This window comes from Plectrocnemia conspersa, unplaced genomic scaffold, assembly GCF_051122295.1.
Source record: "Plectrocnemia conspersa isolate PC_06_02 unplaced genomic scaffold, ASM5112229v1 ptg000012l, whole genome shotgun sequence".
Lineage (NCBI taxonomy): Eukaryota > Metazoa > Arthropoda > Insecta > Trichoptera > Polycentropodidae > Plectrocnemia > Plectrocnemia conspersa.
This window is the reverse complement of record NW_028277176.1, coordinates 30,898,451-30,925,115: the sequence shown is the minus strand read 5'-3', so window position 1 is coordinate 30,925,115 and position 26,665 is coordinate 30,898,451. Positions and strand designations below refer to the sequence as shown.

Genomic DNA, 26,665 nt, shown 5'->3' with positions numbered 1-26,665 from the left:
TAGCAGAGATTTAGATTAAAAACCCGATAAAGTAACTCAATATTGGGTTTTTGTTCCATTAGGTTTCGGCAATCTTGTAAAATATAAAGCAACAAAAACTCTTGTGCTGTGAGCTCTAGTGTCTTGAAATTTGCACAGTTTTTTTTATTAGACTTTCAAGATCAATGCAACTATTATAAGCTATGTTTTTTTTTATTATACTGAGCTATGGTACAATAAAATGCAAAATTGACTATTAAAAAATACGTTAGTGTTGCCATAACGTTAAAATAATCACACTAAAGCAACACCAAAAAGGCCTCTAATAGATTACAAATTAAGTAAGGAACATATAAACCAAATTTTGCCCAATAGGAGAGCGCAAAAAACAATTATCACTTCTCAGAAGGCAAAAAATTCACGTCAAAAGCAATAAAATCGTGCCGTCGCCGGCGCAGTGGGAACGCTCGTTATCGAGCGTTCCCACTGCGACGGCGCCGACACGATTTTATTGCTTTTGACGTGAATTTTTGCCTTCTGAGAAGTGATAATTGTTTTTGCGCCCTATTATTGATCAAAATTTAGTTTGAATAGACTTTGATCATTACTTTCATATCAGAAGTCAAGAAGTAATATCGGTAAGAATAGCTACAATATGTTTAAAACATAGTGCAGACCAACTATAGAGCAATATGCGAGATGCGACATCTGTTTGCTCTTGGCTTATTTTCCGATGAGTGCGCTTAGTCTAGTTTCAGAACTTTTATTAGGTTAGGTTTAGGTTTGTACAGCAAATGGACGTTTCGCAACTGTGAAATTGAGTTTTATGAACATTTTAGAGCAACATATAATCTCACTAGTGTTAATCAGTTAAATTATATTTTCGCTGGTATAAAGATAGTGAAAAGTATTTGGACTTTTGAACGGACTAAAAAAACACATTCACTTATAGATATTAATTTGATTCTAGAAAAGTCACTTATTTAAAAAAATATATTTAATGTTAAAAGTAGTGACGTTCATATGTAAGAAAGAAAGGCAAAGTGAAAGGTTTAAAATATTTTTTTAAAAATTGCATTGATATGGAATAATGTTATGTATAGCACATTAACTAATTAATCAGTCATGAAAATATATGATTCTGCGTCCTAAGATCCAAAAAAGAAGCTCATTTTAAGGTTCATAAGTTTATTGCCTCAAGGTGATATTCTTTAGAAATGTTTTTTGGAATCAGGAATCACTTTAAGATATTAATTTGATTCTAGAAAAGTCACTCTTTTTTATATATTTAAAGTTAAAAGTAGTAACGATTATATACAATAAAGAAAGGCATAGTGGAAGGTTTGGAATTATTTTTTTTAAATTGCTTTGATATGCATTTAAGTGCGGTTAAATATTAAGCACTAACTATAAGAGTGTTTAGGACTTTGATAGATTAAACAGTTATTAGAATATTAAATTCTCTGTTCTTAAGATCCAAAAAACAGTCATTCTTAAGTTCACAAGTTAAAAGTCTAATAGTGTTATAATTTAGAAATATATTTTGGAACCATGATTCATTTGTAGATAATAGTTTGATTCTAGAAAAGTGTCATTTTATTGAATGGTTACAATGTGAATATGCATGTTTTATAAAACATACCCTCAGGGCTTGAAAGATTGAAAGCTTTTTTCCAAAAAGCGAGGGGAGGCGGTCATATTTATTTTTGAAAGCCAAACAGAGCTAATCTCACATGACGTTTGCGAAGATTGTTTCCAAACATTTTTAATGAAAGCTCTTGATTAAACCGCACCGCCGACTTGAACGAATGCCTCTCGAGCGTATTCGCGAGACGCTAACAGGAAAATATGACCACGGCGAAAGGGTTGAAACGTTAAAAGCTGCACACGGCTGAAAGTGCAAACGCAGCCGGAGAAAAAATATGATAACACAAATGGGGGGCGGGTGGACCTAAATCACTAGGCGAAAGTCCACCTTCCATTATCTTAAATGGCCGCAGCGGTTTCCCAGAGAGCTGAAACGTATTTTCCTGATGAACGAAACGTTTCCATGCGAGGATCGTTTGTATGCAAGCACAATAGACGAGGGTGGCCCCATAAGCGACTTTTTTTCAGTCCCTTTGTGATCATGCATTGAATGGGTGGTTATGACGCTTACGACATCGGGTTTGAATTGGAGCGTTCGTTATCTTTAAAAATAGAATCGAGAATCTGAATAAGGTACACATAATGGGTGAATCAAGGTCTACGCAACAAGAAACATCTATGAATAGTCAAGAAATCGTCACAACCAGCGGTTTGTTCTTAAATCATCGATGCGCATTAAATTTATGCAATATTTATAAAATTAGATATATATCACCTTTATTTTTAATTATTTAATTAAATAATAATCACATATAAATGCAAAGCATTATCTAATATCCTACAAAGATTTTTTTATTGGAGATTCGCTTGGATTGGTTCGAAATTAAATATGGTGACTTTCCCCTGCATATACATAGGAAAAAGCTTTTAATTTCCCGTGACAGCCTGCGGGGATATTTTTTCATTACGCCCTGTCGCAACACTGGGTTCCTCGTTTGTCAAAAAATTTTGCACCCTTGCGTGTACGTCTCATTTCCTACTTTATGACCTTAATTTTGTTTTCCTGCAGGTGAAGCACAAGCCGGACTCCCTCTTCTTACTCCCGAAGGAATTTTATTTTCTGCGATAAATTATCGCTTTTAATTGTCATCCCTAATTCATTTCCCCAGAATAACAATTTTTACCTGTACTATTTTAGATCAGTCATGGCATTAATTTAACATCGGGGGCTCAACATTAAATAGCATAACATTATGGTGAGATAGTTAAACGAATAAAGAATTACACACCGAATATCGATCGACGCGATTTACGCAGAGAAAGATGTACTGTTCTCGCTCGAGTGTAATTTTATTCGCATAAAGCAGAGAGCTGGACCGAGTTCTCTTATTAAAAAAGTTGAAATATATTTTTATTCAGTAATTGCTTTTCCCTTTATCAGCGCCTCGTCTCGCTCTCTTTTATATTATGTGAGCGTACTACACATAAAATCATATATTTAGGTATAAACGTAATAATATTCACCTGGGCAAATTATTATTTTATCGTACCACGATTCGCAATTCGTTTCGTTCCCTGGGCGACTTTAGTCTAGATTTAAGCCCTTCATAAAAAAATCTCGTACGGATTTATTCAGATCAGTTTTTGATTAACTTTAATTCTCATTGTTTTATTATAATTTTATTACATTTCCAAATAATATATTTTAATTTTTAGAATAATAATATTTATAAAACTATTTAAATTTAACTGTGTCTTAGAGAGTTTCAATAAAATCCTTTTCATTATTTTTTAACAGACTTCAGAACGATTGGAAAAATGGCTTATTGAGTCAAGTTAAACTGTATTATTAAACTCCCTGTAATAAAGCATTAGTCTGTCTGTACACACAGAAATAATAATTCGATAACTGTTTGACGAAACAGTGTTTTACAACTGAAGTTGGAGTTGAAGTGTTGAAGAGTTACAACTGAAGTCGGCCGAGACCTACGACTTCGAGTAAGCGACCACACTGCCACAAATTTCATATGCCGTCCGGACGGTGGCTTACGTCACGTACAGCTGGCATATTTGCGCGCGATCGAAAAATGTGCCAAATAATCGTAATTTTTAAATTGTCATATTATTAAAATTACGCTACTGTTAATTATAAAAGTTTCTGTGGGCACTCACCAATACAATATCAGTGAAAACTTTTCGTTCGTAAATATTCAATTTACGTAAAATCTTTGTCGGCTTTTGCAAAATGCCATAAGGCATAAAAATGATACTTCAGAATACGAACACCACATCTGTGACTATCCTAGAATTTGTCGCTATCGATTCTAAATAAGAATTCGTTATGATGTGACATTTATATAAACCGATCTAGGAAAATACATGACGATATTCGAAACGATTTTTTTTAACAAAATCAAGTACCACTAATTATTTTTTAATTATTTAATTTTATATGAAAAAAAATATAATAACGATATCTGTTAGAAGAATATACTATCAAAAATATATTTAATCCCTTTTGGTGCCCTAAAATATTCAAAGATGTCAGTAAGAATCTGTTGAAGTCCCCGATAAGCATGTGGTATTATAACTTGACCACGTGACTACGATGTAGCGCTCGACATGCGTGTTGACCATAGGACGCCTACGCGCATACTGAAATTGAACCGACTTATTCGTTTTATCTCAGTTTTTGTATAAATACATATGGAAATACATTTAATGGGAAGATTTATTCACATACCAAATCGTAATAAAAATACTTATTGCTACATAAATTGTATAAAGAAATTAAAAAAAATGAGCAAATGTCAAGGCTATTTAGAGCAATTAGGACGAATTTTGTATATAATGCACATCTCATCTGAAAACACACCTCTTACGAAATATGTCTTCCGGGCGCTCCTTTATAAATAAAACCATTGTGGTCTTAACGCATATTTATAGATTCTAAGCGTGTTCTTATGATCACAATACTTGTCGCTAAGTAGTGATCATTATTAATTTTATGTGCAATATATTTTATGGAATTTATGCCAAACTTCACAGAAAATGCTTATTGCTTATAATCTATTGAGCTTCATACACGAAGCAAGGCCCTTCTTAAAGGACCAGATAGGTGTATATGCCTAAATTTATGGTATCTTCCAGAGAAGATCCTCAATAGTGTCCTCCACCACCGAGTGAGGCCTTCCTTTGAGGTTCAACAAAAAGTCTGCGCCACTGCGATCCACAATCCACAAATATCGCGTCAGTGAGGATATGTGCTCCCAGACAATGTACTCTGTAAACCAGTGCTTTTTGTGTTTTATATAATATATATATTTTAATGTAATTCTAAAAATATAAATTAATAAATTTATTATTCTTGTAGCATTTAAACTGACTTAAACAGCTCACTGACAATTTAACACATTTTATTTTATGCAAATTATATTTTTTTATGATAACACTGTGGCTGCGATTTAATTTTTGTTATTCTAAATTCTGTCGTTTTATTGGTAACGCACGACCTCAACATATGCGACGGCGCTGTTGAATTTTATAAAATCTAATTATAATGGCCACCGTCGTTTTTCGTACGACCAGGAATATTATTATTTGATAAATTATTTATATTCGTAATTGACAGACATTGATTATTTGTCTGCACTATCATTACATAAGAGCGATATATTTACAACAGAAACAATACTAATTAAAAAAATGATATTTTTAAAGATTGGATGCTGTTTTAATACATATTCAAAGCCCTAATTATATATTTTTCCCATTACACAAATTATAGTGCTTGTCTTAATTTGGTATTTTTAGTTAATTATAGCACTTTTGCTTCACGGGGAGTGAAAAAGGCAAGAAACTGCTTCATTCGATGCGGGCAATTTGTGCGAAGTTTACGTTATTTTTTTTTCTTTCTCGTAGCTCGTAATGTATGCAGATTGCTCGATTTCACTAATTTAGTACGCCCGGGGCTACTCAGTGCCCTTTCGCACGCCAACTACTTACTGTCAGGCAGTCGATGATTTGTGTAATAGAGGCGATTCTTTATAATAAGCTAAAATTAGCTTTCGTTAACAAAACTAATTTTTGACCCGTCTATGAGTAAAGGTCAACCAATTAAACGTTCAAAGTTATGAGAGCATTAGGTGAATATTTTGTTAATATATAAAGCTTTCGCGGAATTTTCAATTAATTTCATCAGTTAATTAAATCGACTGAAAAACGTGTATTTTACGACGCCTTAAAAAAATATAAATCTGCCTTCAGAATGAGCAAAAATGTATTACGAGCATTCCAGTCGCAGAATTCATTTAGATATAAAGAAAAAAACATTTTAGCATATTTATATATATTTATATATACAAAATGTACGAGTGTGTTTCCCAAATACTGAAAAAGGCACAGTTCATGCGTCCCGCGCGTAAAGAGTAAAATTTATGCTCGTTAAATGTGTTTTATGATAATTTACATTAACTTGACTACAATTACTGCCGTTCTCCGTTCGCGTGATGCTTTCGATTTTTATTTTTGTACATTTCCCGAATTTTCATAAACATGCCTCAACTTCTAATTGGGTCGGGGGTTTCTTATTAATTTTCGTGATCGGGACGCATTTCCTACCGCCGATACTTTGATTAAACTCAAGTGAAATAGCATTTAAAATATGTCCACAAATCACACAGGAAAATTGCTCCGATCATGCACGGGCAATTTATCTGCGTTATTTATGTGCAATTACGCAAAAGAAATCTTTTGTGTGTGTGTATGTGGAGCTCATGCGTTCGTTTCTGAATACGAATTGGCCGGTTAAGTTAGTTTTTCATATAGTTAACTAAACGTTTTTATTCGGAATGGGGTACTTTTGCGAATTTATTACTTATTATTTAGCATACTTAAACTATTAAATGACTCGTAAATGTATAGGAGTTAAGCGGCCGTATACATTGTATACTCAAAAAGAATCTTAATAGAAATTTGGTAATATTTCTAAGTACGGTCTGTTCATTTTCAAGGACGTTCAAATACAATGTTCATTACCTGCTCTAAAAATCCTGTATTGTTTGGTTGTTCAAATAAGAACCACTTAAAATATTTTCTGAGATATGCATATAATTAAATAATTTATACCACATAGTACTTTTAAGTACGCACGTGCCGATTGCATATTCGAGTGGATCAGAATGCACGTTGGTAAAATAACCAGTACTATTTACATAATAAATAACAGTCGGTGGAATACGGAAAGTACTTGGACCTACATACTCATTTAATAATACTAAAGCATTGCCAAATCTTCAGCTACTTTTGCCAGTAATACACTTCTAGTTAAAGCCGGACTTTCCCAACACTTCTCTTTCTAATTAGAACACATTCAAGTTCAGCTGAGCTCGCATCAATCTGAGCTACGCCAAATATAGACTGAGACGAGTATTAAGAAAGCGGCAGCTTTCCATTTCACGTCAGACAAGGTCCAGCTCAGAAGCAGTGCGGAATCCAAAAATTCAACTCGATCTTAGAACTCCACTTGAATATCACGTGACGCAAAGCTACCAGAAATCGTACGCAAGTAAAAAAATAAAATATAATAAGTTTAAAGCTATAAAAATAAATACGCCTGGCTAACTTAACAATTTCAAGACGCCATAGCTCACAGTTTGCGAGTTTTTTTCTTTTTCATAGATTGTGAAAAAACCAAGGAAGAAAAACATTATCTTGCAAATATTTAATTCTACGCAATATTGAGTTACTTTAGTGCCTTTTTTTTCTAAAGCTCTACTAAAACATTTTGGATCATTTTTGCCTTTATAACTGATAATGGAAACACTCGTCGAAATAAACTATGCAACTTTAAAAAGACTAGTTCACTGCCTTAGAGTTTTTGCTGCTTCATAAATTAAAAGATTGCCAAAACCGAATGGTATAAAAATAATTTTATTAGTGAAATATATTATATATAAAAATTCTCTATGGCTCATTATATAAAACACGTAGCTAAAAACAGCTGTGATCATTTAAAAACTCTAGTCACAAAATGTGAAATTTTCAAGACATCAGAGCTCACTATTCGATAGTTTAGAACATGCATTTTTTTATTTTTAATAAATATTGCGTTACTTTAGCGTTTTATTCCTCTTAACTGTTAAGAGCTTTTTAACGTTACAGAAACTTTAGCGGCTTTCTTAAAACTTCAATAGATATTTTAATGGTTGATAACTGATGATAAAAACAACGTTTCTAAAACAATTGCTTTCATTGAAAAAGTCTATTCAAAATAAAATGTACAATTTTCAAGACGTTTGAGCTTACTGCTCGAGAGTTTTTTGGTACTTTTGTAATTAAAAAAGCCGACACCTACCGGAATATTTGTACCAGTTGAATTTATATTTATAAGTTTCATAGCTTATAATGGAAACACCTTAGCTGTGATTTAAAAAAAATTAACTGTGCAATTTTCAAGACTAAAGCTCACTGCTTAAGAGTTTTTGCTGCTTTATAATTTAAAAAAAAGCCGAAACGTCCATTTTCTGTTAAAACCCAAACCTAACCTAATGAAAGCTTTAAAAATAATTATAGTTTTAGAACTTTCATTAGTAAAAAATACAAACTAAGTCAACTAATGAAAAAATAAGCGGACAGACGTCGCATCTCACATATTGCTCTATAGTTTGTCTGCATTTCAACATTACACCATTTTTAAAAAATATGATAGCGATGCTTATCGATTTTACTGTGGACTTACAATATAAAAGGGCTGATTAAAGTATACTCAAAACGGATTTTTGATCAATAGGAGGGCGCAAAAAACAATTATCTCTTCTCAGAAGGCAAAAATTCACGTCAAAAGCAATAAAATCGGGCCGGCGCCGTCGCAGTGGGAACGCTCGTTACCGAGCGTTCCCACTGCGACGGCGCCGACACGATTTTATTGCTTTTGACGTGAATTTTTGCCTTCTGAGAAGAGATAATTGTTTTTTGCGCTTTCCTATTGGTCAAAATTCGGTTTTTATGTTCCTTATTTAATTTGCAATATTATTATACGAATCAAAGTATGAACGTTAGCTTATTGAGCGTATCCACTACAACAGCGACGGCACGATTTTATTGCTTTTGACGTAAATTTTTGACTTCTGAGAATCGATAATTTTTTTGCGCTTTTCTATTGAGAAAAATTTTGTTTATATGTTCCTTATTTAATTTGAAATATAATTAGAAGAATCATAGTTTGAACGTTAGCTTACTGAGCGTACCCACTACAACGGCAATGGCACGATTTTATTATTTTTGACGTGAATTTTTTACTTCTGAGAAGGGACAATTTTGTTTTTTGCGCTCTCATATTGGGCAAAATTTGGTTTAGATATGCTTCATTCGATTTGAAGTGCTGGAATTGCATTTGCTTGCTTGACAAACATCCTAAATCAGTAATAATCTGCTAGAGATATATTAGATAAAATAATATCGCATAGCCTAACTCATTAACTTGTACGATATATGCTTGCGCATTGTTGTGCGAGAGAATTGAACCTTTTTGATTACTCAGTACGGGGACCATATTTCGCGGTATAGTTTTTTTTTATATATGATATATAAACCTACAGTAACATACAATATTTTTTTGCGTTTTATTTGACTTTAAAATATAATATAACCAGGAATTATTATAGAATAAATCTATAAAGCAAAAATAAAACTTGAAAAATAAATAAAGTTTTGTATCATAAGTTATAAAACTGAAATTAAAAGCTTTGTGAATAGACAATGAATACTAAAATAATTAACCGTCCATGATTTACAAATGTTATTGAATAACAGAGTTTTATAAAAAAATGTAAACATATTTTATAATAATATTTAGATTTGATTTTAGAATAAATGCAACTTAATTGGCTCTAAATATATTAAATCATATATAATATATGTATGTATATAAATACATCTAAATACGAATAATAATATTTTATATCGTCATAGAAACGCGTAAATTTTTATACCGGCGTATAAATGATATTTTATATTAACAATTATAAAGTAATACCAGAAATATTAGGCTGATATAACCTCAGTAAATATAAATTTAAATTAAGATTTTGACTCACCACGTAATACCTCCTTCCTATGTTGTCTTGTCAATAATACACTACACAAATTATTATCTCACTATTTTTATAACGATCACACATTTTAAAACTGAAACTGCACTTGTAAATATTTATTGCTTATTTATTCACTACACTACATAAGCTTCGAATTAAATAATATATGTTTTTTAAGCGATATTCTGTATATCTATCACGAACGCTTACACGTACTATGTGTATGTTTTTTCACTTCTATTGTTTTTATTTATTCCTTTGTTTTCATTTGTTTACAAATATACTGTAACGGTCAGTTCAAGGTGTCTACCCCCAGAAAAGGGACAAATAAAGGTATGTTTTTTATCTAACGGTTAATATTTTACGGAATGTTTTTTGACCATGAGTAGGATTCTCCTCTTTCAAGTTTACTTACTTAAAACTATTGCAAACACAATATTAATACCATAAAATAATATATAAAACATGTAATTAAAAAAAATGACCGTTACTGAAAACCGTTGTTTCACTTCTATTTTTGTTTTAAATAAACTTTGCTGTTTTCTTTGAAGTCGTTTATAGCTCATTGATTTTTTTACTAACTGGTGCTGTCGTAAATTACTGGAAAATCTCTGTGTTGATGGGTTGCGAAAACTGCTTGATATTAAAAATCATCATTATTTGGTTATCCTTCTGTTTTAGTCATCCAATTTATTGCAAAATTCAACATAAATCCGTTAAATCTTATTTTATTATCAGGGTTCAGATTTTTAAAAACACAAAGCGCAATTGAATAAATACAATGCAGATTTTGCCGTATATTTCTTTGCTGTACATTTCCTATAAACCGGATATTATTTTATTCGATGATGCATTTAGGTATGCATTATTATTTTTCAGTCAAAATTTTATTTTTAAAGTTAAAATTATATTTTCAATTTTTTTGAGAAAAGGTGAAATAGATTTGAAACACACTGAAAAAGCGTATCGTTCAGATAATTTCCACAATTGATAATACTGAAATATTCGACACCGTTTTGACTGAAATAAATTTATTTTTCGGGTATGTTTCTTTTTACTCTGAATGTTTCACAAATTCAAACTTTTTTAATGAGTACACAATTTCTAATTTTTAGGCTATTATAAAAATAATTCATAAACAGAAGATCCATTTATTTACGTAATTTTTCATCGATTCTGTGATTTCTAATGGTATTCCTGTTCCCGAATATAGTTTGAATCTGCAATTATATCCAGTTGCAGATTCGCAAACTATCCTTAGAAACACGTTTTAATTTAATCTATTATTAAATTTTCGTTAAATCTATTATTAAATTTCGTTAATTTATTTTACATATTTTTTATAATATATTTATGATGTTTTTATATCAATTCAGAGATTCTTAATATTTTTTATAAAATATTTTTTGTTAGGTTTATTTATTTCGTACTCGTTAATTTATGTTAAATAAAATTAAAAAATATTATATAAATATAATATTTTTATTTCTCTTTTCTTCAGTTATATATGTAATTATATAACTACCTAAAGTACCCCAAAATTGAAAGATCATCGACCGTACATGTATGGCGATAGGAAATAGGGAAATATTAAAAAAAAAATTCGGGTTATCCCTCAAAGATATTTAATATTATATTTAAAATATTTTTTAAAATATGACATATTAGTGAAATAATATCAAAATAAATTGCCACCGGTTATATATCTATTTTTACCAGTGAAAATATCATTTATCTGACAAGTGCTAGAAAAATATATAATTTTAGCTTTTCCTAATATTATATACATTTTCATACCCATCATTATTTACTTAGTTGTATAAATGTTACAGTGAATGTGTATTTTTCAGTCTATTTTCAAATACATATTCAGCAGTGAATATATATTTATACTAGCGAAAATATAATTAAACTGATAGTTAAATTATATGCTGCCTTAAAATGTCTATGAAACGATAATTTATTTTTGAAAACATATTTATATGACTAATGACGGTAATATTTTTGTGATTAAAATGTGATTTAATTGTATTATTTTATTTTTGCAAATTTAATATTAATTTCAGAATATCGCAATAATATTTATTTTCTATTATTATCTCTCGTATGCTTATTTACTTCTACTAATGATTTATTTGATTTGAGTTGTAAATGTTTATGTAAATATTAAAATATAAAAAACATAAATACTGCATAATCCTTTTAGCCTAATATATGCATTTTTTGCATTTTAAAATTAATTATGTTATATATATATATGTATTTTAAAAATTTGAAACTTTTTTTGTGTACTTTTAATGATGTGGGGTAATAAAAATCAATAATTTTTAGTTGTTACAACAGTAAAAAAATATATCAATTTAGTTTAATTTAACTTATTTTTAGTCTATTACAACCTAATTTTAGTTGGTAACAGAAAAAATAGCTACAATATTTTTCAATGAAAAAGTTTTTTTTAAATATATATAATTAAATATCTTGTAATATAATATAATATAATTATTTCTAAAATTTAATACCAATGCTTAGTGAAGCATATTTCATTTACAATTTAGGTAAAAATATGTCTGAAGGGAGATAAAAATATTCAAATAGTAAAAAAAAATTCGCTTATGCAATATTAGCTTTTGTTTTCACTTCGCCAGCCATCCCTATCATATAAAAATGGCGCGGTCACTTCTCGCGGTCTCTTAAATAAAATAATTACTGGGAATTGATAGAAACCGTTAGATTAGCCAGAGATAGAGCAAACGTATTAATTTTCAAAAATATCGAACATAGTATTAAATATCGGCCGGTGGGATTTTTTGCATATGTAGGGGTGGGCTGATGTTTCGGCTCTTTTTGACTAAAAGTGAAAATATTATTCTACTTAATTTAACCCAATACAATAACCACATTTTTATTTTACGCTTTTGCTCTAAAGCAATTTGGTCATCGTCGTTTTCAACAAACAATTTTAGTTACTATTGGTGTTTTATTTTGTAATACCGATAGTATCGCAACTTAATTTTGGCCACAATACCGGTATTATCGGTATTGCAATCTCTACTTACGAGTCTATGCTTCCTACTTATATTGTAGATTATATTTCAAAGGAATTTTATTTTGTTTGTAAAGGACAACATCAATGAAAGAATTTTTTCTATCAAAAAAATATTTCGTTTTATGTAAAACAAAATTAAAAAAAGCGGAAATTGTATTGAAAACATTTGTAAAGGAATTTTTATTATCTGTCTAATTATTCACGCCCAAAAAGAATTGTATAAATAAAAATGTCAATAAATAAATGAGAATGACTTCAATAAGTAAATTAATGAATTTTTGAGCGGTTTTTTGAGTACTTTGTTTCATTTTTTATCTTACAAATTTTCACAGCAATTTTCGTTAAGTCATATTTTTATTTATAAAATACTTTTATTTTAAATATGAAAAATATGTATTAATTGCTTGATCTATATTTTTATATTTTTTGTATATTACGTTTGAAACCAATACTGGGAATTTTTATAATGAACTCCCAGCGTTATTAGCTTAGTCCTGTTGCAAAAACAACCAATACTTTTATTATGGATCCACTATTTGTCGTACGATAAATAAATCATTTATGTTGCGTAAAAGTAGCACAGAACAATCTTATATATAGCTATTTTTTGATTTTCATTTAGTTCGTGCGGTACCTATTTGTCAAGCTTTTTTATTTACCTGCTGTTTTATTGTACAAGCTCGAGCACGATATTTTTGGAATTACAATTACATCGTACGTTTCTCAACAGTATACACATTAAAAGCATTGTTAAGTTTACAAGCAGCCTCTGCTGCCTTTTCACCCGTTTTAAACTCATACAATAAAGTGCTTTTATTTACTTATTTTCCTGATTTTAGAAAACAGTGTAACCATTTTTAATATTTTTTCCATATTATTTTGCAGCACACAAGTTACAAAGTACTGCTGCGCATCGATCAACTGTAATCATAATTTTCTCGGAAAAATATATAATACAATGGAGAAATTTTTCGTGACTGGGCCAGATTTGATTCGCATTAGAAATAAGCAAAAACTAAATCGCTCCACGGGCGAAGCGTTTTCCTGCGAAAGTGAGAGTATCATCATTACTTTTTCATCACAATTTCATTTACATGTTTGACCGAGCAAGGAGGCCGTTTCATTACTCCCCGCTTTCCCCTCGCGCACTATAAACGAACAAAGATCATAAACAAGGGCCATAAAGTGCAGTGTCACTGTGTCCCTTTGCTTCACTTCCGGTTTACTAGCCGGAAGCGGTTCCGCCCTCCACTCCCTACCGTTTCGTGTTTTTCCGGCCACTTCGGCCCGCCAAATGAGGTCTTTCATACTCACGGGCATTCGCGTAATTTCCAAAAGGGCTTTCGCGCCGGCAATGAAACTAAATATACTAAACACATAAATGTATAACAAAAAATAATTGGACCTAATTAAATTATTGCGCCGAAACGGAAGCGGTAAGATGGAAATTTTAATTGCTGGGTAAATATGGTGTTTGTGACAAAAAATAACCCTTTCATAATAAAATTCCCAAAATATTTATATTGTGTATGTGGTAGCGTAGCGTACATAATATTTGTTCATACTTCATAAAATAGATATCACTGATTTACAGACTGGGGACTCACTACTTAGTAGTTGTTGATTGAGTTCTGGGTTTTTAAAATAGCCGAATGCCCCGATATTTTAACAGGTCATTTTAATATTTGGTTTCTTCATATGAAATATATATCTCACAATTTTCAAGATGAAATATTTAAAAACGGGTATTTCGCAAACCAATTTCCAGAACGGAAACCCCTATTTAACAGTCCGAAAGTATTGTTTTACAACGTGAGTTTTAAGACACATTTGGTTTCGGCATCCTCAAACGTTTGCAGTTTAAAAAAAATTAAAATACGTGTCTTTGCAAAAAATACGCACGGCATACTCGGGGGATGGTTGTACACAAAAAACAATTTTATTTTTAATTCAATTCAATTTTAATGCGAGCCTGTCTTACAACAAAATGTTAGATTAAATATAAACATGACGTATTATTTTTAATAATCAATAATACATTTTGATTTGTTTTGATAAATATACATTACGTGTTTCTCTAAAAAGTTTATGATTGACATTTTTCTTTTATTGCCCATCATTTTGATTATTCATTGCACAATAATTCAATTTAGTGTGCGATTCATGTCGTCTGCTTATTTTTTACACAGTAATATATCATTGTTAATATCGTCGAAGAAAAACATGCAATGTTTCTTTTACTAATATATCAACGAAAATCTTTGCTTTTTCTTCGCATAGGGCAAATCGTTCAGAACAAAGCCGCCCATTTTCCGCACCAGATTTTCACAAATTGAATTTTTTCCTCGGCCGCCGTGGGAGGCTTTTAATTTTTCGCCAGAGAAGTAAGAGAGAGAAGAGACAGGAGAATGTTTATTTATTGCCGGAGACGTAATCAACGCAGCTCTCACCTGACGCTCCTCGGACGTTTTAACTTCCCTTCCTTCTCGTTTCCCTTCTTCTGTCCCGTGACCCGAAGTTCTCAGATTACGTCGCCAGATTATGCTGAAATAGGTTTAATGTAATTGAATTTCAGTGCGCATTCTGCCTCACCTCTCCAAAGCAAAGCCAAATTTCCGACCTTATCCAGATCGCGACGCGAATGAAACGTTTAATTAAGGGAGAGTGAAAAAAATAAAAATAAAAACACCTATTCCATATCAGCCCTGTGTGCTTCGTTGTGACTAAAGGGGACTCGCAACAAAAACGGCTCGATTGTGCCCTCTTCCATTATCGCGACACTCGTAAAACAATTTAATTTAGAATGGAAGTCTGCGTATAAAAGTTCGTTGTGCGACTTCATACGAGATTTTAGAACGCGAGTGTTGGCAAAACCTTACCCTAAAGCAATTTAGGCTCTATTGAGTTTTCGTAATTATATTTATATTAGTTTTAACCAAAATTAGCGCGACCAGAACAAGCTTTTGTCTACAGTAATGTGTTAAAACACATTACGGCCCGTTCACGCGTTTTCGCGTGATAGTGAAACTTTGCAGTCAATCCGTTCCGCACGTCCTTATCTCTCACTCACTCTTGTCACTTAACACGCGAGCGAGCAAAAAGGAAGGTAGCTCACCGTACGCGCCTTGTATGTACATACATTACCAACGTTGCCATTCTATGGAATGCGGTTCTAAAGTATCTGTTTAATGGACGTCTGTTAATATATTTGTCTAAGAGACACACATCTCAAATTTATGATCGTTTTAGCGACGCATTATGGGTGGTCCCGACATAACTCAGATTTTCATTATCGTTATGATTAATTAAATTGGAGTTAAGTCGTGTATATTTATTATGAATAATTCCATAATAAAAAATATTACATTATTTCTACATAAAAGCTGAAAATTTGTAAAAATAATTTAGCCGTTGTTGTTTATGTAATATATAATATAATTCAATTAGAATATATAATATAATATATTATATATTCTAATTGAATGGATGAGTTATGAAATGTTAATTCACGTTAGTGCTTTGGCCTAATAAACATGGGAACCTTTACTGTTATTATACTGAACCCAAAATAGAACAAGATTTCTGGCAAACATGAGTTACGACCGTCTGAGAGCACGTCGTCGCTCATCCGAGCATAAAGCTTCTTCCCGCATCACATAACTGAGCTTTTTACACCACAGCCAAAAAGTGTCGACGTCTCGCAATAGCCCGTCAAAATTTAGATCAAAGAAAAATCGCGCACGCCCCAGGAGTAAAATTACACATCTTTAGTGGTCTCTCCGTTAAAAACGATCCGGGAAAAGGACCGTCATTAATTCGACGGACCCGTGTTTTTTTTTTTTACTTTCTCCAATTCTCTTCCCCTAGTTGCCGCAAAGGCAAAAGGTAGTCATTTACAATGGCAGCCCTGCCGCCCTTCACGACCGTGAGTTATATCCACAGATTAAACTTATCAGCGAAGACATCTCGGGGACCCTTTCGTTTCGTGGAAGAACACAATCGGGACTAGGCATATAGGCAGCAGTCTTTCGGTGGAAGGAAAAAACGATTGAAAATAAAAAGGATATTTGTATGTGATGAATGAACAGTTCCGAGGTTTCAAATGTAGTAATTCATAGTTGTATAAATTTATCTGTGATGGCATTCTAATTAGTTGGATTACGTATTTCATTTCAGCTGTAATTACCACTCGCATGTTGAATGTTTATTTGGTTTATTCAGTTGGTTAGATAAACCAATTAATCGCTTAATTGATTTGTTAATGATAAGCTTATTACTGTTTAACACATAATTTTTAGTATAATAAATATAATATATGTATTTGACTATTACATATATTCGTCAATTTTTTTTGCTTAAAAATGTATTTATTTATAAATATATTTTGATAAATATAAAACTCTCATATTTAAAGCGTTTGTAAACTTCTCCCCAAAAGGAAAAGACGGGGATTGTGTCTTGTAATTGCATGCGACATTGACTCTTGCGTGAAGGTCGTCTTACCGGACTTGAAGGACCAGCGAAATATTTTCAGACAACGTCTTAGATAACGCTGTTAGAACGATCGAGAAAATTCCGTTCTTGTTGTTCATAATAAACGTTTTACTGGGCATGTCCTAAATAAATCAGAACAATATCTTAAGAATTCATGGAACTTCTTAAAAACACAGCTGTGTATTTGGGTTTTTATTATGTGCATCCCAAGTGTACCTATTATTTTGTTTAGTGCGATTAATCTTAATTTTTAACAACCATGGCAATGATAACTAAAAGTCGAGAAAAAAAATAACGAAAAAAAATCTTTGTATATGCCGAAAATATTTTTGAGCTATATATTTTGAAGCTGTGGATTTTTTTAATGAGTGTTATTTTTTATTATATTTTTAGCTTTTTCAAATCAAAACTATTATGAGTAATTTTTAAGTCTCTCTAAAATTATTTATTATAGTTATGTATTTTTTGAAAATACTTTAATGTTTGAAACATTTAAAGCTTGATATTTATTGTTGTTTTTTAATAACAAATATTGTGAGTGTTTAAGTCTGCATTCATTATCTAAGATCTTCGAGTTCGGTTCTGCCCGCTCTAAACATCTCTCGGAAGTTGTCCGAGGTTACCGAGAACAGGAGGTTAAGTAGGGGTACTTTAGTCGACTTGGCCAGCTTCAAGCGCTTCCAAACATTGTCGGCAAACGGACCGAAGTCGGAGCTGCTCTTTCGAGTGCGAGCGGTGAGATACTTCCCTTTTCGATCTCTTGCGTGTTAAGTGACGACAGTGAGAGAGATAATGATATGGTTTTTCGTTTTTTTATGTTTTTTTTTTAATGATATGGTTCAATTTCAGTATGCGCGTAGGCGTCCTATGATTAACACGCATGTCAAGCGCTGCATCGTGGTCACGTGATCAAGTTATAATACTACATGCTTATCGGGGACTTAAATAGACTCTTACTGACATCTTTGAATATTTTAGGGCACCAAAAGGGAGTAATTATATTTTTGATAGTATATTCTTCTAACAGATATCGTTATTATTTTTTTTTCATATAAAATTAAATATTTAAAAAATAATTAGTGGTACTTGATTTTGTTAAAAAAAATCGTTTCGAATATCCTACTGTATTTTTCTAGATCGGTTTATATAAATGTCACATCATAACAAATTCTTATTTAGAATCGATGGCGACAAATTCTAGGATAGTCACAGATGTGATATTCGTATTCTGAAGTAGTTTGGCATTTTGCAAAAGCCGATAAAGATTTTGCGTAAATTGAATATTTACGACCGAAAAGTTTTCACTGATATTGTATTGGTGAGTGCCCACACAAATTTAATAAAATGACAATTTAAAAATTGCGATTATTTGATACATTTTTCGATCGCGCGCAAATATGCCAGCTGTACGTGACGTAAGCTGCCGTCCGGATGTCATTCACATATGAAATTTGTGGCAGTGTGGTCGCTTACTCGAAGTCGAAGGTCTCGGCTGACTTCAGTTGTAACTTCGGTTCGGACAACTTCCAGAGAGTAGTGCAGGCATAAGGATTTAGCATTGGCCCTCGCTTTTGTTTAAGTAAGGTTCATAGTGTTTATGTTTTCAAATAGTTTCATAAACTTTACAATATATTGTTATGAATTGGAGTCTTTAAAGTATTCTAATGAAGCTTTCAGTAAAACTTATAGACATGACATAACATAATTATATTTATGAGCTATCTATGCTTGGAGCTATGATTGATATTATCAATGTTCTAACGGACCGTACGTTACGTAATATTGATCCTTGATCCTTGAATGAAATATTATTTACAGGCAATAAACTGATTTTTTGCACTAATTGGTTAAATAAATCAATATCAGTAAGAACCAAGAAAAAAATTACGAATATATTCGAATATTTATCGATTTTTTACTCAATATTCGAATGTTGAAAACTATGAATAATTAAGAATTCTATTCGCTCTTAGCAAAAGAGACTCCCATATAGTGTTTTTGTCAATGTAAATCAGCAATGAAATGAGGAATCGAAATATTATTTTCTAACTTTTCGCTCATCATCCAAACAAGCAGTTTAATTAAAATTGATTAATCGGCTTACAAAAACATTTATCTCTAATTATTTAGTAGAACTTGCGAATCTTATAAAACACTATAATCTTTATATTAAAAAAGCTTTACATTATATGTGTTCCAGCATTGAAAGCGCTTACTTTAACTTACCAATGATTGATCAATATTTTTAATATATATAATTTGTTTTAGACTATATATTATATTAAAAAAAAAATGATTCACGAATCAATAAAAATAGTTTTATTTAGTTAAGGAAGGTCCATTGAACTTTCAGCGGGTAATTAATGGTAATAGATTCATAGCTTAATATAATGAATACTAATATCGTTGATTTATACAATGTATGTTAATAGCTTTTCAGCATATTAATATGTATGTATGTGTTATTTAGCTATAACTAAATACACATGTAGTAAAAAAGGAGTGTACTTTATACAATATAATAATTAAAAAATATTATTATTTGATGTGTCATATTTTTCGTCAAATTAAAAATAGTATTTATAATCATATGTTTATTGTTGCAGGTGCAAATGGCAGGTGGAAACATCGCTCGTGATCGCATAGCTTCCATCACATAGTGATTTTGCCTATAATGGCCATAAAAATATTTTATACAAATTTTACAAGCGTTCGTTAAAGGCGAACCACGCGCTTCTTATATAAAAGTAATTGTATTAATAATAAGTTTAACCGTTGCTCGCTTTAATATTATCGTTGCATTAACCTACATAATATCGGTGTTGTGTTTTATATAAAAATATTTAACTTTGATGTTAAGGTGTTGTTGTTAAAAATCATTGTTGGCTAGTTGTTAAGTCGGGTTTGTCGTTCGTCGCGAGTGAAGTGTGAATATCTGAGATATATCTATATAGTATATACAAATAATCATGTCTGAAGAAAGAGGAAGACGTCTCTCGCAAATCTTCGACCCGCTTTCTAGGTTGTGTGCTTCCACTCCAGCCAGCCCTTTGCTGCCGCCGAGAACTAGGTCAGTGATTTATTATCTAAGTGTGTCTTATAAATTGAGTATCTGTTTCTGGGTGAATCTGATGTATCGATGATGCGAGAAAGGCAAGAAAAAAATAATACGTATTGGGTCAATTAACAGTGATATATGTTAAAAGTTAGGTAACAAGGAACTGAACATCCTTATGCGTCCACTTTTGCTGGTGTATTAAGCTTATATTAAAATCTTTTTTCTTGACTTATTTTTAAACTATGTGTCTGCGTTAATTTGCTGATTTATGAACTACCATTAGATCTTGCGATTTATTATGAACTACCATTAGATCTTGCGAAGCTCATTAGTGCATTTTAGTAGGTATTTACCTATTTTTACCTCTCATTTATATTTAGGTTAATCCACACAATTAAACAAAGTACCGCTGCAGTTTCATTACTGTGTAATACCCACTCAACATTATCTCGCTTATACATCATAATGACGCAATTGCTTTGTCGTAATGTGCTTAATAGCGTAATTTTATAAATCATTTTGCACATGTTATATAAGTATCCTAATATCAGATGCTATCTAACTATATGTATTTATTTTTCTTGGTTATACGGTTTGAGAGTTTCGACAGTAGCTTATACAGCTTAGTTAAAAGTAAACTATTTTTTAAATGAGTATTTATTCACCCCAGGAGAAAATTGCAATAAAGTAAACATATATTTACTATTCTAACTTAACCTAACTGATTTTTGCCGTGACTTAGATGGTTAATAATTATGGTTAACACGTTTTCCGCACTTAAAATAAACGAATCTGATTAAAAAACTTATTAGAAGCAATATTTTTTTATGATTTTATTCAGTTTAAATCACTGATAAAAAAGATTAAATTTAAATTTCGTATTATTAGAGATTTAAGACTAGATTAAGTCAATCTGGCAAAATAAAACCAAGGAAACAAGATTTTTTTCTTGCGAGTATAATTATTTAATTTATTTTAAGTATCGTTTTATTTATTACTAATATTTTCTATAAATATTATTTTTTGTGCTTATTTTTTTAAATATTTCTGGCAAAATTACGGCTTACAATAAGTGAGAATCGAGTGAGGCACATCTAAACTGAATTTTAACCAATTGAAGAGCGCAAAAAATAATTATTTCTTCTCAGAAGTCAAAAATCAACGTCAAAAGCAATAAAATAGTAGTGGATAGGCTTGGTTATTTAACGTTCATACTACGACAAATTCAATGAGGAACATATAAACCGAATTTTGCCCAATAGGATGGCGCAAAAAACAATTATCCCTTCTCAGAAATCAAAAATTCACGCCAAAAGCAATAAAATCGGGCCGTCACCGTCGCAGTGACGTGAATTTTTGACTTCTGAGAAGTGATAATTGTTTTTGCGCCCTCCTATTGACCAAAATTCGGTTTGAATATGTATTGACCAATACTCTCATATTAGAAGTCCGTTGTAATATCTCCATTTATTATTCCTCTTTTCTCCAAATGGATGTGGATTCAACGTAGATGACGCTTATGTATCGATGCAGAAACTCTTGTTAATTGCGACGAAAAAGTCAAACCAGCTATTGAATCGACAACACGATTGCGCTTATTTTTCAATGTGAGAAGGCACCCATCTTACTGATATCTCTTATATACCTAATTGCTCGTGCAAAATTTAATCCACTGTGTCATGTTATATGCCCGTGGCCTCAACAAGTTCGCGCACTTTGTCTTGTAAATCACTCAAGACCATATTTGTCGATCGTTTCTTGCGTAGTCACCGCAAGTAGACGTCCCGAACGATGTTCGTCAAATATGAACAGCGAACCTGAGTCCTGGGAAAACAATGATTCCGGCCCTCATGAAAAATTACATTTTGTATATTTTTTGAATAAATAATAATAGGTAGGAGTTAACTCTTTCTATGCTACAAATAAATATAAAAATTAATCACTGTTGCGACATATTTTCTGAAATCATATTTGATTAGGTATTCGATCTGAATTTTCAGATCGAATTTACTGCTACTAATTCACATTTGTTGAATATTTTCTCTCATGTCTAATATTTTTTAAACGTTCAAAAAGCAATAAAGTCAATAATAATCTGCAAACATATTTTAATATTAACGGAGCCACGTCAAACAACTACAATCTGTTCCTTTGAATAATATTGTTTATTGTCAAAGTACTACTTAGAATGTGGGTGCTTTTGAAGGCAATGTTTCGCTCCTTTTATTTCTTGTATGTATAAAAAAGGCTGAAGGAACTTATACCATAAATACATCAGTACATACTTCTCAAACAATTGTAGTTTAGTTCAGATTCATTATTTGAGGAGAACGAGCCCTGGGAATTTTTTCCTTCCCCCCTCTCTCGGCAGGCCTGGATATACGCCACTGGTGCAGATGTGTCATGAGCCTCATCCAACTCGGCTTTTTGTCTTTCAAATGAAAGTGTTTAATCACTACACGAAACTTGTTTTTGTCATTTTTCGAAAATAACAAAGGTTGTTTGCTTTAATGAATTGTTAAAATTAAAGGACGCGATGCAAATCGCTGACAATTTGACATCAGTCTATTGACAGATGATATTTTTCAGAAACAAGCTTTTTTCTATACTACTAGCGCCATATCTTAGATTTTATTAGATGTGCCATTTACTACTTGGTTGTTATGTTGTAAATTAAATAAGAGAGAGCTTGTTTTGTGTTAAATTTATTTTTAATTTTGCTGGGTTTCGGTACCCACAATGGCGCAGCGTCAAACTTTTATGCATGTCACATTACATTGTAAACAGTACCATGATGACTATCGTACTTCTCTGACGTTGTCTTATTGATTCACTTCGTGTCAGATTTAATTCTCTCATTAACACACATTTTAGAGCACTTATTAGTATCATTGTCACTTTGCCTCCATGATTGATATTTTATCGTCTAGAAATTGTTAATCCCATAAAAAATGCCGAGAAACCCAAGGACTTAATCAGTCTCCCACAAAAGCCATCATCGAGCTAATTTTTGTCAGCGGAAGACTGGGAAACGCTGAATTGTATATGGTAGTTCATGAGTCCTGTCAAAAGCAGCCGACTCTACGTTGCCCGCATCGACCGTAATTCGCTTCGCCCTCTGCTAATTTCTAATTCTATTTCGCAGGACCACGCCAGTGACGATCACCGCTGACATGGCGTCCGCCACTGGCAGCAATCCAGAAGTGGCAGACGCCGCCAGCTGGCAGGAGAGGTGTCTCGCGCTGCAGCTGGAGCTGCATCGTTCCAGGGCGCAGTCTACCAGAGTGCGAGATATGCTACGAGATAAGGTATGTACCAGAGCCGTTATTTATTTTCATAGTCTGCGGAATGAGCTCTAAAACTTAGCGCACACGTGCTACGTTCGCCCGAAGGATAATATTTTAGTTAATTTAATACGTTTGAGGGCCACTGTTACGGCGATTACGTATCCGGGTGAGAATATTCTCTGGACTAGGAGAGAGACTGGAATGTACCGGTGTACAAGTGTCGGGCGGTCTTGATAGTAATCTTGAATATATGATACTGAAATTTTCAATGTGCTTTCTGTGCGAAACATGTTAGATTAGGGCTTTAAAACCCATTTTTCTTATAATAGCACTAAAATATGCAAAGTTATATTACTAGCACGATAGAACAGTGGTATAGTCGTTGCCTAAAACTTGTAAGACCTAGCCTAGAATCCTGTATGAAATGTGTGGGTAATTATAATTAGTGATTAAACTATTATTATAATCCTGATTGATCATAACAGATTATGTTTTCCTAGATTTTTCTAATTTCACAAATTAATATTATAAAGAATATTTAAATTGAGCTAGGTCGTACATATAAGGTTAAAAATTCTAGACCAAAGCAAATATCCCGGAATAGGCAGTCTGACTTTTCTATGATTTTCATTTCTCGAAACATGAGAATTCTCGACTTTACTTCTCAAATTTCTCGAGAAATTTTGATGAATGAAAACTGTATGTGATACTGCCGAGTATTGCAGATACATTATTACATATATTCTTGAAATACACCTTTAAAAAACACATGCTATCTAAAGTAAAATCAAACATCTACGTTATTTTTTTAATAAAAAAATTTGCCCTTGGAAAAATTCTCTGGTTTTGTGTTGATGCTGGTTTAATCGACAGCAAGGCTAGACATGGTTAAAAAGTTAAAAATTTGTTCTCTTGCCCGTCGATTAAAATATTTTGAATACTTTCTCCATTAATCCGTAAGATGTTGTTTTTATTACCCTACTTTCTGTAAGGACGAAAGAAATTTCTTTTTCTAATTGATGCGCCAATGAAAAATTTTCAATTTCTTCAATGGATTCTAATGATTTAATAGAGTCGCGAGGGTCCTTAGAATTCGTCGAGCCATTAAATAATCTGCGAATAAGTTCCTTCCCTATTTTTCATATTTCTACTTTTAAAGAATATCTAAAAAAGTCATTTTTTTTTGACATGTGAAAGATTTTGTATTATGTACATATTTAATTACTGACATCAACGTCTATTTAATTCGATTATATAATTTATCTTTAATTGCCCGTTAAAATTTCTAGCTTAGCTCAGAATTGATATTTTTAAATTGTTTTAACAACATTTTTAATGACCTTTCGGCTGCCAATAATAGCAGTGAAACAATTGGCAATAACAGCTGTTTTTACAAAAGCAATACACGAAAAAAACTTTTTAAAATCGGATATAAATAAAACCTTTTAGGATTATCGAAAAAATAGCCATAAATAGTTTTGCATTCTGCCGATTCCAAAGCGTAAATTCTGCTTATCGGAGTGGATTCCTAGATCACCAAAGCAAAGATAAAGCCGCCTGCCGGTTAGACTGATAGAAGATCGCAAAAAATTGTTGGTCATTTAAATACTTTTGGTCTTCCGAGAAAGTATACATATTTTCAAACATCCGACACGAACACCTTCGGAAAAGTTTATTATCTGAATGTCTTATTTTATTACTTAAGTAAAAATAGGGCGAAAATATTTTTTTTTCATTCCCAGACCCCTATTAAAATCTTTCAAGAAATATGCATATAATGCATGAACCTGTTATAAAAATGGCAGTGCTTGTAAACATTTAAAAATATTCGAACAAATTTAATTTGTATATAATAAAACATTTTTTATAAAATTTTCTCGAGAAGAAGTGTACCAATAACATATGTTTGTCAGATTCATGCATCTGATAAAATCGAACAGCTTTAGTTCGTTTTACTAAAAATATAAAATACACAAAATTCTGTTGGATAAAAATATATTTAATCAATGTTATCTATTTTTTGCATGCTAGAATATTATGATTTTGGAGAAGTCCTGCTTTAAGATTTATCAGTTGTGCTTTAACTAAGATGACTAGATTTTAAAAATATTCAAGGAGGGAACATTTTAGATATTCAACGCTTATTTTTACATAGCTCTGGACTCTAAAAGCTAGTCATCTCGGAAATTTTTGCACAATTTTTGAGAAGGACAGGGCTTTTAATAGGATGATGCTTGATCACTTTTATTTAACACAGGCTTAAAATTAAAAGTTTACAATTGCAATTTTAATATAAATAAAATTGGAGAGGTGTGTAATTAAAATTTAAGGCTACAAACTTTATCCTGTGTAGGCATTTAATTTAAATAAGAATCAATGCATTTTATCGTTATGAAAATCAATATTTCAAAACATCCATATTTTTTTTAATATCTATCAGTTACCACAAAACCTGTTTTTGCATTAGCTTTGAGACTCATTTTAAATAATAAAAAATAGCCCTGTTTTGAATTAGCATTTTCGAACTATCCTTTGTACTTATCGGACGCTCGCCCATTGCGAGGTTGCTTTGTAGCATTAGCTTTAATGAAAAATATGGAATGCAGATAGAGCTAAACTCTAATGCGATTAATGCCTATTATAATCTTATTGTTAAAATGTTGATAACCATATTTATTGATATATTACTTTAAATTTGAGCAAAAATTATATAACAAGCTTTTCCATCTACTCATATAAGAGAGAAAGGATTAAGCTAGGATTCGGAATTAACGTACTTTTATCTCGTATAAAATATTGTTTGCGCTTAAATTATACACGCTCGGACATATATCTTCATCTCCGTTATCCCGAGGGTCGCGGTTAGTGCAACGGCTGCCCTCCCTTCCGTTTTTCCCGAGATTAGTTAAATTAATCGAAGAGCAGAAAGAACCGCAACTATCGGTTGATTTCTCCCGAGACCCGTGCTTTCTCTCTCTTCTTATTTTTCACGTTTTATATTTTAATAAAACGTCATCGGCAAGGGAAAGTTTCTGAATACAAAGGTATTAATCGGTCCTCCAGCGCATGTAATTCGCTCGTGTTCGCCAAAGCGTTGCGTGGTTTTAAAATTTAGCGCAGC

The 26,665-nt window shown here is 31.7% G+C and overlaps 1 protein-coding gene across 7 annotated transcripts in view; it reads left to right on the top strand.

Annotated features, from left to right (window-relative positions):
* LOC148228951 (uncharacterized protein CG43867) overlaps window positions 1–26,665 on the top strand; it is a 379,323-nt gene that overhangs the window by 48,742 nt on the left and 303,916 nt on the right. For all 7 annotated transcript variants that reach the window (XM_088199466.1, XM_088199461.1, XM_088199458.1 and 4 more), the window contains exons 2-3: window positions 19,806–20,269; window positions 23,403–23,565. In XM_088199466.1, coding sequence (XP_088055592.1) covers window positions 20,169–20,269; window positions 23,403–23,565 — 264 coding nt within the window. In that variant the 5' untranslated portion in view covers window positions 19,806–20,168. The remainder of the gene's footprint in view (window positions 1–19,805; window positions 20,270–23,402; window positions 23,566–26,665) is intronic.